The 14278-nt window shown below is 37.9% G+C and overlaps 1 protein-coding gene across 1 annotated transcript in view; it reads right to left on the reverse strand.

The window, feature by feature from the left end:
• LOC125257798 (RNA-binding Raly-like protein) overlaps nt 1–14278 on the reverse strand; it is a 75345-nt gene that overhangs the window by 3283 nt on the left and 57784 nt on the right. Inside the window, 4 exon segments of the mRNA XM_048174511.1 lie at nt 2813–2982; nt 4627–4740; nt 12626–12804; nt 13529–13576. Coding sequence (XP_048030468.1) covers nt 2813–2982; nt 4627–4740; nt 12626–12804; nt 13529–13576 — 511 coding nt within the window.

A 14278-nucleotide genomic window follows, 5' to 3' on the forward strand; every position in this document is an offset into this window, starting at 1 on the left:
GCCTTCCACGCGTTTTTAGACGCGATATGTGAACGGCCCCTATTCATAATTCTAAGTTCATGTTAAATTTAACATTTTTTTTCAGTGACAGACAGCCCTATTCAGCTGTTAATTTGAATACAGAAGGTTTTTATTAAAATTTTATATTTATTTATTTTATTGAAATGTGATCTTGTATGTACAACAAGGAAAATTATTGAAATTTGTTCATGTTTTTTTAATAAATCTTGTTTGAATTTCAGTTTCATTTTGTTCAAAATATCGTGATACGTATCGTATCGTGAACTCCGTATCGAGATACGTATCGTATCGTGACCTGAGCGTATCGTTACACCCCTACAGTTTAGGTATATTTAATTGGAATTTTAATGTTCAATGTCTAGAATTACCAATTTTATCCAAGTGTTTCATCAGTCAAAACGTTTCTGCTTTTTATCCTGCTGCAGCGATAGCTAGATGCCTTTGTCCATATAAGGGATTTCCTATAATGTCATAACTTATTACTTCTATGAGTCCGTTTTGGACTTTCTGCACGAGGGCGCCCTCCAGCTTCGAGTATGAATGAAACATAGATACATAGATTATTGTTCAAGGATTAGTTCACTTCAGCATTACAATTTCCTGATAATTTACTCACCCCCATGTCATCCAATATGTTTATGTCTTTCTTTCTTCAGTCGAAAAGAAATTAAGGTTTTTGATGAAAACATTCCAGGATTTGTCTCCATATAGTGGACTTCACCCAAACGGTTGAAGGTTCAAATTACAGTTTCAGTGCAGCTTCAAACGCGATCCCAGACGAGGAATAAGGATCTTATCTAACGAAACAATCAATCATTTTCTAAAAAAAAATAAAAATGTATATACTTTTTACGTCTTGCACTGCTCTGCAATGCGCCATGCATTGCGTAATCACGCTGGAAAAGTCATGTGGAAGAATCGTGGTAGGGTGAAAAACTCCATCTCATTTTCTCCTCCAACTTCAAAAATCGCCCGACATCGTTGTTTTACCTTTTTTTTTTTTTGTAAAGGGCATTATACTTTGCATGTTCACTTTGTAAAAACTTGCTCGGTACTTCTGCCTACGTTACGCGTGACCTTTTCAACATGATTACGTAATGCGTGGCGTGTCGCAGAGCTAGTGCAAGACAAGCATTTGTGGTTAAAAAGTGTATACATTTTTATTTATTTTTTTTAGAAAATGACCGATCGTTTCTCTAGATAAGACACGTTTTCCTCATCTGGGATCGTGTAGAGCCCTTTGAAGCTGCACTGAAACTGCAATTTGAACCTTCAACCCATTGGTAACTGTCCAGTATACGGAGAAAAATCCTGGAATGTTTTCCTCAAAAACCTTAATTTCTTTTCGACTGAAGAAAGAAAGACATGAACATCTTGGATGACATGGGAATGAGTAAATTATCAGGAAATTTTAATTCTGAAGTGAACTTCAGGTCATGCATAGAATATCTTGTCTCTTTGAATTTAAATCTAGATTTATTCACATTGGCCCAAAGAATTTACGTTTTATTGTAAATGTGCAGGGCTGGTTTGAGAACCACTCATTTAAAGGTGATAGAGAGGATTTTTTTCGTCGACTGAGAATCCAAAGACTGTTACTGAGTTTTTGAAATGAGCGCATGCGTAAGAACAGCCCCCCTCCTTCACGGCTCACTTCAAAGGAACGCCTCCCAAAACTAGAACACAAAGTATTGGAACACGAGTGTTTACCACCGGCTTTCGCTGTGTCGTGTTTTTTGGATTCATTATGTCGGACTCACCGCAGGTAACTCATAATCTGCAGTTGTTACTCCTGTCTCCTGACAAAAACATTGCATGCGGCACCTGTGGAGTGTGGAAAGTTACTGGAGCTCGCAGCCGCGCACGTCTCGCACAAGGAACGTCACGGCAGTGATTGACAAGCCAGAGGGCCAATCGCGTAAACGATTGGCTGATGTTTTTAAGGCCCTACCTCGTGCACAGATGATGTATATTAATATTATTACTTTCAGTGCACCTAATAAATAGTCTTTTATCAGTTAGTAAAGACAGTTTCAAGTAATATTGCAAAAATGTATAAAACAAAACATCCTCTTTAGCACCTTTAACAGTCCATACGTTTTCAGACAGGCAAATGCATATCAATAAAAGCTGCATGGTATAAGAAGAGCAGATGTACTCTGATAATCCAGCCATTCACCTATTGAGAAAGAGCAGCTCAGGCTCTCAAAAGACCTTGAGATTTACTTGCTCAATACTGACATTCATCATAATATTTAAACAATCCTATGACCTCAATTTCCCTTTTATAGAAACATATTCAGGGTCCGAAATCACTTCTCTAGAGTTTCTTTTAAAAATCTAGCCAATTTATATCTGTATTGTTTGGGTATCTACTAAATCCAGCTGCGTTGGAGGTCACGCTCAGACCTGAAATGTGGGCAACATGCCATCGGGAATCTTTCCAGTGGGAGTTCGCCTTGACGTTTCATTTCCACAGTTTAAGAAATGTTAGAGCTCATTAAATTACAATGTGCTTGTCTCCTCAGCAGGAAGCACATCCTAAATCTTAATTTGACTTTGCTGTTGGTCGCGGTGCTGCTGGACCCTAGTGTCTCCAGAGGTTCTGACTCTGTTTTAATTACGGAGCGTGACAGGTGAGGGTTAAGAGAGCAGAAAGTAGCCCAGCGGAACCCTGTCAGCTTCTGATCCCCAACCCTGCGTCTCTCATGTCCGCAACGATGAATAAATATGCAGAATTAGCTTCAACAGACCCACCGATGGCAGCAAGGCCCGCGGGGGGCGAACGTACCAGATCAGTGCTGCCTTCTTCGTCGTAGTCATCCTCGCCACCATCTGTCATTTCTCCCACCTCTGCATCCAGCGGTCCCTCTCCTCCCTCCTCTCCGGAGTTGTCCGCTGTCTCCGATATCGACTCCTCATGCAAAGAGTCACAGTTATCCTCATATTTCCTATGAGGCTCTGAAGAAAAGACATGTGACGATTATGATTTATATCACAAATATCTACAGAAGAGGATTAGGGCCAAGCAATAATAAAAAAATAAAACCATCTCGAGATTAAAGTTGTTAAATTTCGAGAAAAAACTCGTTAAATTATGAGAAAAAAGTCGTTAAATTACGAGAAAAAAATCGTAAAAAACATTTTTCTCTTCTCATAATTTAACGAATGTGTTCTCGTAATTTAATGACTTTTTTCTCATAATTTAATGACTTTATTCTCAACATTTTATCTCGACTTTTTTCTCGAAATTTAACGAGTTTTTTTCTTGTAATTTAACGAGTTTATTCTCAACATTTTATCTCGACTTTTTTCTCGAAATTTAACGAGTTTATTCTCAACATTTTATCTCGACTTTTTTCTCGAAATTTAACGAGTTTTTTCTCTAAATTTAACAACTTTAATCTCAAGATGGTTTTATTTATTTTTTTTATTATTGCTTGGCCCTAATCCTCTTCCGTAAATATCTCTCATATTGTGAGGATTTTTTTTTTTTTCACCTAAAATGACATTTTTTCATCCTCATGTCATTCTAAACCCATTTGACTGAAGTTTGAAGTATGAAAGAAGTTAGGAAGAATAATATAGGGGCCCTAAAAAGGCCCTAAGCAAAAATATGCAATATGGTGCAGTTGTAGATATTTATATGGTCAAAAAGTAAGATGAAATTCTGATATCTTATCATTTAAATCAATGAGGTATTTATAGCGGTTTAGCAGACTTCTTACAGTACATAAAATGCATATAAATATCAGTTGTCACGCTAGATCTCCCAATAATATCATAATAAGGTGATATTTAAATGCTTAGTTTAATGCAATACAATACAATAATGATTGAGAGGTGAACAAAAAATGTGTATGAAAAGCCTGATGTATAATATTTGATACATTTTAACATGATTTTTCTAAAAATGAGGGATCATCAAGTAAGCCTAAGCTGCTTCAGTCCAGTAAGTGTTCATTTTGAAATATTATTAACAATATAAAAGATATTTACGTTCACTTTGCAAAAACCATTAAAGATTTCACAGTAAAACAACACATGTACCACAACCTGAAAGGGGACGAATTATACTAAAGGCATGTAGCAGATTGTGTACGACAGGTTTTCCAGCAAAGTTTTGATCATGTTGGTCATTTAAAGGCCATAACAGTAGAAGTCAGTAGCAAGAATAATATGTTTTAATCATTTATTATGGGGAAAAAAGGCAGCATGGACATTTTTAAAATGTCTTCTTTAGTATCCCACAGATGAAAGTCAGTCATATGGGTTTGGCACGACATGGGGGTGAGTAAACAATGTTATTTTTGGGTGAACTATGTCTGTATGAATCAAGCACATGCAATATTCTTAAAGTTTGACTCTTGAATCCTCAGTGTGTCTACTAGATGAAAATAGTGCTCTCATCTACCCTTGAACATGGTGAAATGGGATTTGCTATAGTAAAACAGTGCAAGATTGCCTTTATAACAGTTATGACAAATTGGCTGCTGTCTCCTCGCCTGTCACAGAGATAGATAGCGTATACACACCAATATTTCTCCCCGTACAGCCGACGTTTGCAACCCAGTCCCGCTGGACTGGATTTTATTTCTGACTCACCGCACTCAGATCTCTGCTGTTTCTCGATCTTCTCCAGGCGGCCCAGAAGAGAGTCAATCTTCATCTTGATCTGAGTCAGTTCACGTTTGATAGTCTGGAGTTGATCGGTCTTCACTGCAAGTGAAGAAAATGCAATAAACACACAATTTGAGGAGATTACAGTGCATCCATGTTCATGCTTTTATCAGCACAGATAATGTCTGAAAGCTCGTTCAGGGCTGCTGGTTCTAAACTAAGAGTTCAAAGAAATCCCTGTCTTGCTGTTTTTAAATTAGCTTTATCCCTGATCTCATTCAGCCATGCTGGTTAATATCGGCCAATGCAAGTAAGACCATGTTTCTCCATGTGTTTTCATAGATACTGCTTTAATCAGTCAATAAAACCTAACAAGAACTGTTTCCAGCCTGAAGCAAGTACAAATAATCAAGTGTTATGCTTGTTTTTTTCTGTTAGCTGACTCAATAAAAGAAGAGTTCTTTTGGAATGGAATATTATCATGCTGTTCATTGCATACTGCACAATATATATGGTTTATTGCATATTGGTTTCTTTAAATCTGTTGGCTGTCATCCCCTTTTGAGCATAGAGCTGAACTTCAATGGTTGTAATTCATGAATGCTATAGAATGCTATAGACCTAACGTTGGTCTCTTTTTGAAGAAGACATTCAGTAGATTGCACAAGTGAAAGCAGCTTTTTTTTTTTTTTTTAAAAGTGTAAAAAAGAAGTTTAGGTTTACTGTAAATGAACTAAATGTTTTTATTTACAAAATATATATTTTACAAAATAATTTGGACTCTAAAATTTCTTGAAAATCATACGTCTATCCAAGTTGTGTTCCAAATTTGAAGTTTATATCCCAAAAATTGATAGTGTTTTAAAGCACCATGGTAATGCAATGTTCAATTTCAGGGTATTCAACGCATATGGAAAATATACATGAATGTACAGTATACATATTGCAAAAGTACATTATTCTAAAAGGATTTTTGCAGATGTTTGTCTTCACCTGGCTACAGATCTGGTCTGCCAACACTTAAGTTGTAGTTTAATCCTAAAGAGTAACTAACCAGTTTACAATCTTATAACATTGTGCTCATGAGCAAGACACGTCACCCCTGGTCACCCTGAAAGACTCTCCATACATAATTAATACGCTACGTCACATGAGATGACAAGTCTCTGCTCAGTGCCTGCTAGCTTAATTCATGCTGCTAATTTCTGTAAATATTCTGCACTTTAAATATGTCCATTGCTTTTTTTCATCTGGCAGCTGTCAGAATAATCTCCCTCAGATGACTACACCATTGAACACGCATTGAATCTAATAAATGCTTAAAATTAGCAGGCCTCTCTGAGCAAACCAGAATGAACTCTGATAATTGAAAGACCAAATAGGCTGGGAAAAGGGCAGTAAATGGTATCCGACGCAGGATCAGTTTAAAACTATGGAAATGATTCTTGACATCTTTCAAAGCTGCTTAGTGTAACTTCAGATATGTAGGTGGAATGTCCTGCTTTCACGTGGTTAGAAATTAGCCCAAAACCTCATCACCTTCTGTTTTACTGGCTAAGTCATGTATGACTCTTTCTGCAGTAACACCGTTACACCAGTAGATGGCGGCAAGTCATTTTATGAGTGAGTTAAGGAATCATTCATTCAAACAATTCACTCATAAATGCCGATTCACTCATGAACGAAACAATTGTGTTTAAGAGTGTGTCACTGAATCATTCATTCAACCGATTCGTTTAAAAACAAATTAATTTGGGAATAAAACTTGATTTTCTTTATGAGGGTGTATTGACAAAGTCCGTTTAAAGCACACATTTAACGACTAGCTAAAACATTCTAAGACTGAGCTCAACATACAGCGATTGTTTCCTGCGAATGAAGCAGATTTATATACTTTCACATGGAATTTGAACACCAACTGTAATCACAGACTGAACGCAACTGGCCCTGACTGGACGCGTTTGAGCGCGATCAGTCATAAGTATCAATTTACATTCATAATCGGCCTTACAATCTTAAGGCAAGTCATTTCACTCAGCGGCCATCTTTAAAAGGCCTCTCGGGCAGCTAAATTTAAAGTTAGTTTATGGCAGAGTATTAAGGCATGAGCTCTAAAGGCACAGCACTATACTGGATAGGGGGCGGGGAGCAGCAGCTCATTTGCATTTAAAGATACATGCACGAAAACAGCGTTGAGAAGGGTCTGTCTGCGTCCCGCAGTACTACAAACCCCGCCCCTACAAGTTACGCCTCCCACAAAGATAAAGGCAATCTTTTTAAGTACATTTATTTTATGTTTTATGTATAAAATGTTTGTAATGCTGCGTTCACACCGAACGCGTCTGGGGCGTCAAATTCGCGCCAGACGAGTCTAGTTGGACGCTTGAACATTTTGAAGTCAGGCGCTTCAGACGCGCGTAAAATTCGCTCAATTCGCGCATCTAAACAAAGTGTGTTCAGACGCGAATTTGCGTCATGGGAAGGGCTTCCATCTCTTTCTGCACAGATCCTCTGATTAAACACATAATCTCGTCAGTTGGAAACCTGTAGCGGCAATTTAACTCTGTTATGCCGGCCGACTTTTGCTAGCTAGAAGGTGGGCTAGTATCAACGGCTAAAATCATGCAAAAAGTTTTACAAATAACCAGATTGTCCGATTTCTTTGCTTATTCTCTTCCAGGCAAGGTCCTTTTTATTCCGATAAAAATATAATGACACATCATAGAGCTCAGGGTGGCCACACACAGCGACATCTTTGTTCTGGTCTCTTTGCGGCACGTTAACCAATCAGAGACTCTGCTTTGGTAACGTGTTTATTACGTGATCAGCGGTGGAGACCAGAACAAAGATAATAGTCTGTGTGTGGCCACCTATGATGTGTCATCATATTTTTATCGAGACAGGAATAAAAAGGACCTTGCCTGGAAGAGGATAAGCGAAGAAATCGGACAATCTGGTTAGTTGTAAAACGCTTTGCATGATTTTAGCTGTTGATCATCGCCCACCTGCTCGCTAGCAAAAGCCGCCCGGCATAACAGAGTTAAATTGCCGCTACCAGTTTCCAACTGACAAGATGATGTGTTTATTCAGAGGATCTGTGCAGAAAGAGATGGAAGCCCCTCCCATGACGCGAATTCACGTCTGAACACACCGTTTAGACGCACGAATAGAGCAAATTTGACGCGCGCCTGAACTAGACGCGTCTGGGGCGTCAAATTCGTGTCAGACGCGTCTAGTTGGACGCTTGAACATTTTGAAGTCAGACGCTTCAGATGCGCGTCAAATTTGCTCTGTTCGCGCGTCTAAACAGTGTGTTCAGACGCGAATTCGTTTGTGCTGTGTTCGGTGTGAATGCAGCATAAGGTTAAATTATATTGCTTTCGAATATTATATAAATAAAATAAATTATACAATCAAATACAGACCTATTTAATGGTAATTATAGCTACAAAACCTACCCTAAAACTACCGTACCCCTTCAATAAAATTAAAATATTACTATAGTTCTGTAGTTTCATAATTAAAATACTTTAAAAACTGAGCAAAACAAACAGGATGAGTTCCGATGTCCGTTATCTATGTAATACGATCAGTGTGCCTGCTCACTAGATGGCGATAGTGAAGCTAAAAAGCGAAGAAGTAGAGCAGTACTAGTGATGACATCAGCTATTCCTGTGGGAGGGGCTCTGATGACATTCCCTAATTGGCTGTTTTTTTGTAGGGGGTGTAACTTGTAGTAGTAGGCGTAACATGTAGGGGCGTGGTTTATATAGGACTGCTGGATGCAGTCAGATACACTTGGAGGTTTTTTCCTTCCACTCAAAAAAGGGCATTTACAATATGGCATAATAAATGATCAGTGGGGTATTTTGAGCTGAAACTTCATACACATTCTAGGGACACCTGAGACTTATATTACGTCTTGTGAAAGGGGCATAATAGGTCCCTTTTAATATACTGAATGACACTAGAAAATGGTTAGAAAATGCAGCGTGGGCTGAACAGACCTCTGTGAAAACCTTTCCGAGGCCCCTCTTGACACGGAAAGACCCGTTTCTTCAAGATAATTGGAGCTCCAGAATACATATAAATGCTTTATTGAAAAATTCATTAGTCTGTATTTTGTAGTAAGCCGTTCCTCTCCTTGAGAAAGCTGAAGCTTGTCGCTTTGCTGTCACCGCCTTCAGCCCTGATAACACAGCGTGACCCAGCACTGCTGTCACACCGCTGCCAGCTTTTCCACTACCTCACAAAATGGTGTCACCTGCCATCATCCGCCTGAGGCAGAAAGCTCTGCGTGTGTAGGCGTTTAGTTGACAGAGCATCGTATCTACTGAAATTCAATGAACGTGTCCATGTGCAACAATTTAAATCTGGGCAACCTATGAAACACAAACTAGTTGAGCATCATTTTGTTTAAGCGGTTTATTTTTTAATAATTTAGAGGATGTGTGATGTGCAGTAGGCTACATTACATGCAGCTGATTATGACGCACAATGTACCGTTTTCCAAGATCAAGATAATAGATTAAAATGTATATAAATGTAAGGCAAAAGGAGACCAGGGCTTGTTGTCACAAGCTCTATATCTCAGTATTCCAGACTTTAGGTGTGCTTACCCTAAGAAAGATCCTGTAACTGTTCACCAAGTTTTTCCATTATTTTAAATCACATTTTTGCTATCAGATCATTTCAAATGGTCCTTATAGGGTGATTAAAAACAATTAAAACCTAAAAACATTCCATGTAGGCTAGTGGTAATAATAGGAGGCCACAAAAGCTTCATGCATATTAGAATTGATGTCAAATCCCGTTTAAAATATTTAGATGGAGTACAGCGTGTCACAGCACAAGTCAAATTTCACAAAATTATTTCACAGACAGGCAGATAAAGCAGGTTTTGCTATTCATGTCACTAGTTTATAGGTGACCTCTATTTGGGATGATATTGCAGTAGTTTGCGGCAGATTTCAGATACTACACTGGTGACAGAATGAAAATGTCTCAATTTTGATCTTAAAGCTGCAGTATGTATGTTTTGCCTCTTTGTCGCCATCTCTGTTTGAAACCTGCAATTGCAGTTATTTGTGGAATTATCATCTTTATGTGGATTGGGCATCGGCATGACTCCTCAGTGCGGATGAATCTAATGTTTGCTGTCAGTCACCACACCGGTGTGAATACTGTCAGTGCTTCCCACACATAGACTTTACTTGGGCGGGCCGCCCACGTATAATAACGGCCGCCCAAGTATATTTGGAGACACATTTTTGCTTTTATTATTTTTATCCTCTTATACTTTTATATCCGCGCAAGATAATGAAACCATCCATGATCGATAATCTAGTCGTTTCATACCTGCTCGTTACGTGTGCGTCAGAACTGTTTACTCCCGCTGACATTCCCACAGGCACTGCATTTTGCAAAGTCACTAGGCGGCTTGTAGAACGCGCAACAGCGCTTCAGACTGCTTCAAAGTGATTCTCAAACAATGAAAAGCGCAGATTTATCCCAAGCGATTGCTAATGAACTCAAGTTGATGAATTATTACAATGTCTACTTTATGGCCTTTATATAAAATGTTTTAGACGATTGTAAGAATCTGAAGGATCAGCCTGCAATAGTACAGACATTTCAAAATAAGAGTACCTGTGTATTTCAGGCTTGTTTTTATAATTAAAAGTCACACGCTAAGTTTTTTCTTTTTCTTTTGGGCATTATTGGTATTTTGGTTACACAATAAATTGTATTTAATTTGATTTCCATTTAATTCATAGTAAATTATTGTAGTCTCCCCCACAGGAAGAAAAGACTAAGAACATTATTTGACACATATTATTCATTTTATAAATTTTACTAGTAAAATCTGTGTTCCATTCACTGAGAGAGACACTATATGACAGCAAGGAGAATATAGGAAAAGGTGAACCATTTAAATGCTGTAATTTTGCATAATTTACAATGCATAATAATAGTATGTAATTAAATGTAATATGCTATGTAATTAAAATTAATTTCAATAAATAAAAATACTGTTTAAAAAAAAAAAAAAACATATTTTTGTGCCGTGGGTAATAGGTTGGGCTGGGTGATATATCGCATACGATTGTCACGCGCATTTCGTCAGTAAAGCGGGTTCCCTGATTACCGCTAAATCGCCATCACCTGCTTTTGCAGATGAATCGCCTTCGATAATGAACGCGATATTGCGTAGCTTGTCAGTGAACTACGGCTCTGTCTATAAAATACCGCTGCATTTGAAAGCAGGTGATGGCGATTTAGCGGTAATCAGGGAACCAGTTTTACTGACGAAATGCACGTAACAATCGCATGCGATATATCGCCCAGCCCTAGTAATAGGAGGATTTTTCGCCTGGCTACCACCGCAAGTATATTTCAAACCTGTGGGAAGCACTGACTGATTCTACATCTTGGAAGTATGACCAATATAAAATTTGCACCAAAAAATGCCATCTAAACAAGTAAAAAATCTGCCACTTTTGTTCTGACCAACTGATAAAAAAAGCATTACAATAAATCACGCTGCCAATGGTGATTAAATCTAGCGATCGCTAAGCTCGGATCACATCAAACTGCGCAAATTATTATTACTGTTATACTTTGTTCTCGAATTGTTAATGTTAACAACATCAACATTGCATGACTATGTGCATTTAGTGTGTATTCTGTAGATTTCAATTTCTGTAGCCACTCCACACTCCAAAGTCTTTTGCTTTTGACTACGGGTGAATCTCCAGTTGTCACTGATGATTGTCATTTGGACCTTTCTGGATTACAATCCGTCATCAAAATAATATGTTTAATTATTGCAGATGCTGTGAGAAAAGGCTATAAATGATCCACCACCTGCAGCATCCTCCACATACCATATAGCCTAGTAACTGGGACTTGTTCTTTATGTAAACAGATGTAACGTAATGACGCAAAGATGAACGGCTGCATGCTCGAATTTCCCGCGAAAACCTACCAGTACCACCCGACTTATAAAACATTATTACAAGCTTACCGTTGTGAATCGGGCTAAGGTAAGGAGATAGTTTTGAACACTGGCTGGTTATGTACTTGCTCAAAAATTGGTTTTTGGATAATTTTAACCAACAAAAGTTACGGACTGCAGCTTTAAAGACTGCATTTTCATCAGCAGTTGTTTTGAGCAAAACAGCCAAAGTAAACTTTGAGGCAAATTAAATGCTATTTTGGTGTCGTATAAAGCTAATCTCCAGTTTGTGCTGTGAGGAGAAGGGAGAACTCCAGTGAAATGCAGATTAAGGTAAACAGAGGCACTTTTGTGTGCATGCTATAGATATTTTTGGCCGTGAATTGCACTGATATAAGAAAAGCCCCCGGAGAGACCACAGCACTACAGCTAAGAGCATTAGTGTCATGCACCACAGCTAATCTCGACTTCTGAGCTCCGCGCTCGGAGGAGAAGGCGGGATGTTGACAGATGCTGTGAAAGCTGCTACTTGTGGGCTAGAGATAAAATCTGAATTAGTGTTATGAATTCTAATTTACAAACACAACTGCACGATGTTCCGTCTTGCCGTTTAGTTCATATCCCAGTCAGATTTAAAGCAGTATTTCAGACGGTCACAGAATGCTCTTTGGTTACGAAAATCAATACGTACTCGGTTTCTTGTGTAAACTGTAAGGGAGAGCTACTGGCCAACATATTCTAGACTATAAACCAGCAGTTGGCAATGAAGTATAAAGCTCATAGACTTCATACAGTGTGCCACAGACTGCCAATACCAGAGGTCATTGATTTAATGGTGTAAAGCACATTGTGGATCTGTGGGAGACGATTTCTGCAACATGCACTGTATTAATAATGTCTTTTTGCAGTAGAAGTATGAAAATGCATGAATGTCATTGCATTAGACAACAAAATACCAAGTCAAGTGGCATTTATGACCTTTTTCCCAAGTGACATTTGCAATCTTTGTCAACTTTTATGGCTTACATTTCAGCCCAGAGGAGAAGGACGATGATGACGACGGAGGTCTTGAGGAAGAAGCGGAGGAGGTTTTAATAGGGAAGGAACTCTTCCCGCGTCGAGTGGATGGAAGTACCACTCGCGAGCGCTTCAGCGGGATCACTGCCCTCGGAGGAGGAGCCACCCGTCCGTGATAGTCAAAGAGCCTAAAAGAACCAAAGAAGATGTGCAGAGTTTACAAAAGACGCCATAACATCATTAAACGCTCAAAACCAGGCTTTTGATTCTGAATTATATGGCATCTTAAAGGTTTTTCACCCCGAAAACATTTCTGACTCCTGGTTCCTTGTTTCCCTGCAATTAGCAGAGTTACTTTTGAAATGCGTTATATGAAGGCAGGCGAATTTTTCAAAAGAATTTACAGAAAAGAAAGGGGATACAAGAAAATGTCAAACAAAGGCACATGCCCTTGCTCTACCATCAATCTCTCCTGGATATTCACAGCTCTCCACCCAGCTGACATTTAATAAATGTCTCTGCTAATAAAAGATGAGACCATAAGAAGGAAATGAGCGAAAAAATAAAACAGGGCTTTTTAGAAATTAAAGATGAGCTCCATTTACTCAAAACTAATGGATTTCCTTTATATCCTCTGATTTCTTTTTCCTACTTCTTTTCAAGGACTGTAGGTGTTTCAGATAAATAAGATTATTGATTTTCTGTGAATGTCACATTTAATTATTTTCATATTTAGTTTGTGTGCATCTTTTCATATATTCAATCTAACTAACTAATACAGTGACCGTCTTAACACATGCTATTTGAAACCATAAAAGATCATGCGCAAACAACTGCTGAAGGACTCGAGTGTTTCAAAACGTGTGCAATCAGATTAAGGGTTTGAAGAACTGTAAATAAATGCATACATACCTATTGTAGAAATCATCTCTGTAGTAATCATAATCAAATTCATAACCACTGAAAGAGACAAAACAAAGCACAGTGTAAAGTGTGATTGACTATAACAAGAATGAGACAAAGAAAAGTGTCTTTAGGCCTAAACGTTAATTAGCCCCTTGATTTAGACTTATTTACAGCTCAACTGACAATGACAGATCTGACACAGAAAGATTTCACACTCTGAACGCTAATCAATTGATTTAAATGGGTAGAGAAACTAATCAAAGTCATGCAAGTCAAATAATCAGACAATAATCACATCCATCTATGCATTATTTAAACTTCTAGCTGACAGACAGATCAATAAAATCTTCAGCCATCAGAAATCATGCATAGCTCCCAAACACAGTTAATGCTCAAAATAATTAATTGGATTGAGTAGGACAAACTTAAATTATACAAATTAGTTCAATCAAATTAACTTTATTGAGTATTTAGCACTTTGTTTTTCTTTTAAGTTCACAGAACTGATATATTTTAAGTAAACTAAACGGTTTCGTTGTTTTAAGTTTTATGAACTTATTTCTTTTAATTTAGACAAACGCAAGTTTAACTCAAACAGGGCTGGGATTTCTATTTCCCATTGCACTCTAAAAGGAGAGTAAATGCTCAAATTAAGTGTTATTTGGTTTGTTTTTTTGTGCAAGATTAATGTTAAGTGGGAGATTTACTAGTGATTAGTGTTTTGTTATGCTAATTTAGAAGAGTTTCTGTTAATAT

The sequence above is a fragment of the Megalobrama amblycephala genome, linkage group LG22 (assembly GCF_018812025.1).
Source record: "Megalobrama amblycephala isolate DHTTF-2021 linkage group LG22, ASM1881202v1, whole genome shotgun sequence".
NCBI lineage: Eukaryota > Metazoa > Chordata > Actinopteri > Cypriniformes > Xenocyprididae > Megalobrama > Megalobrama amblycephala.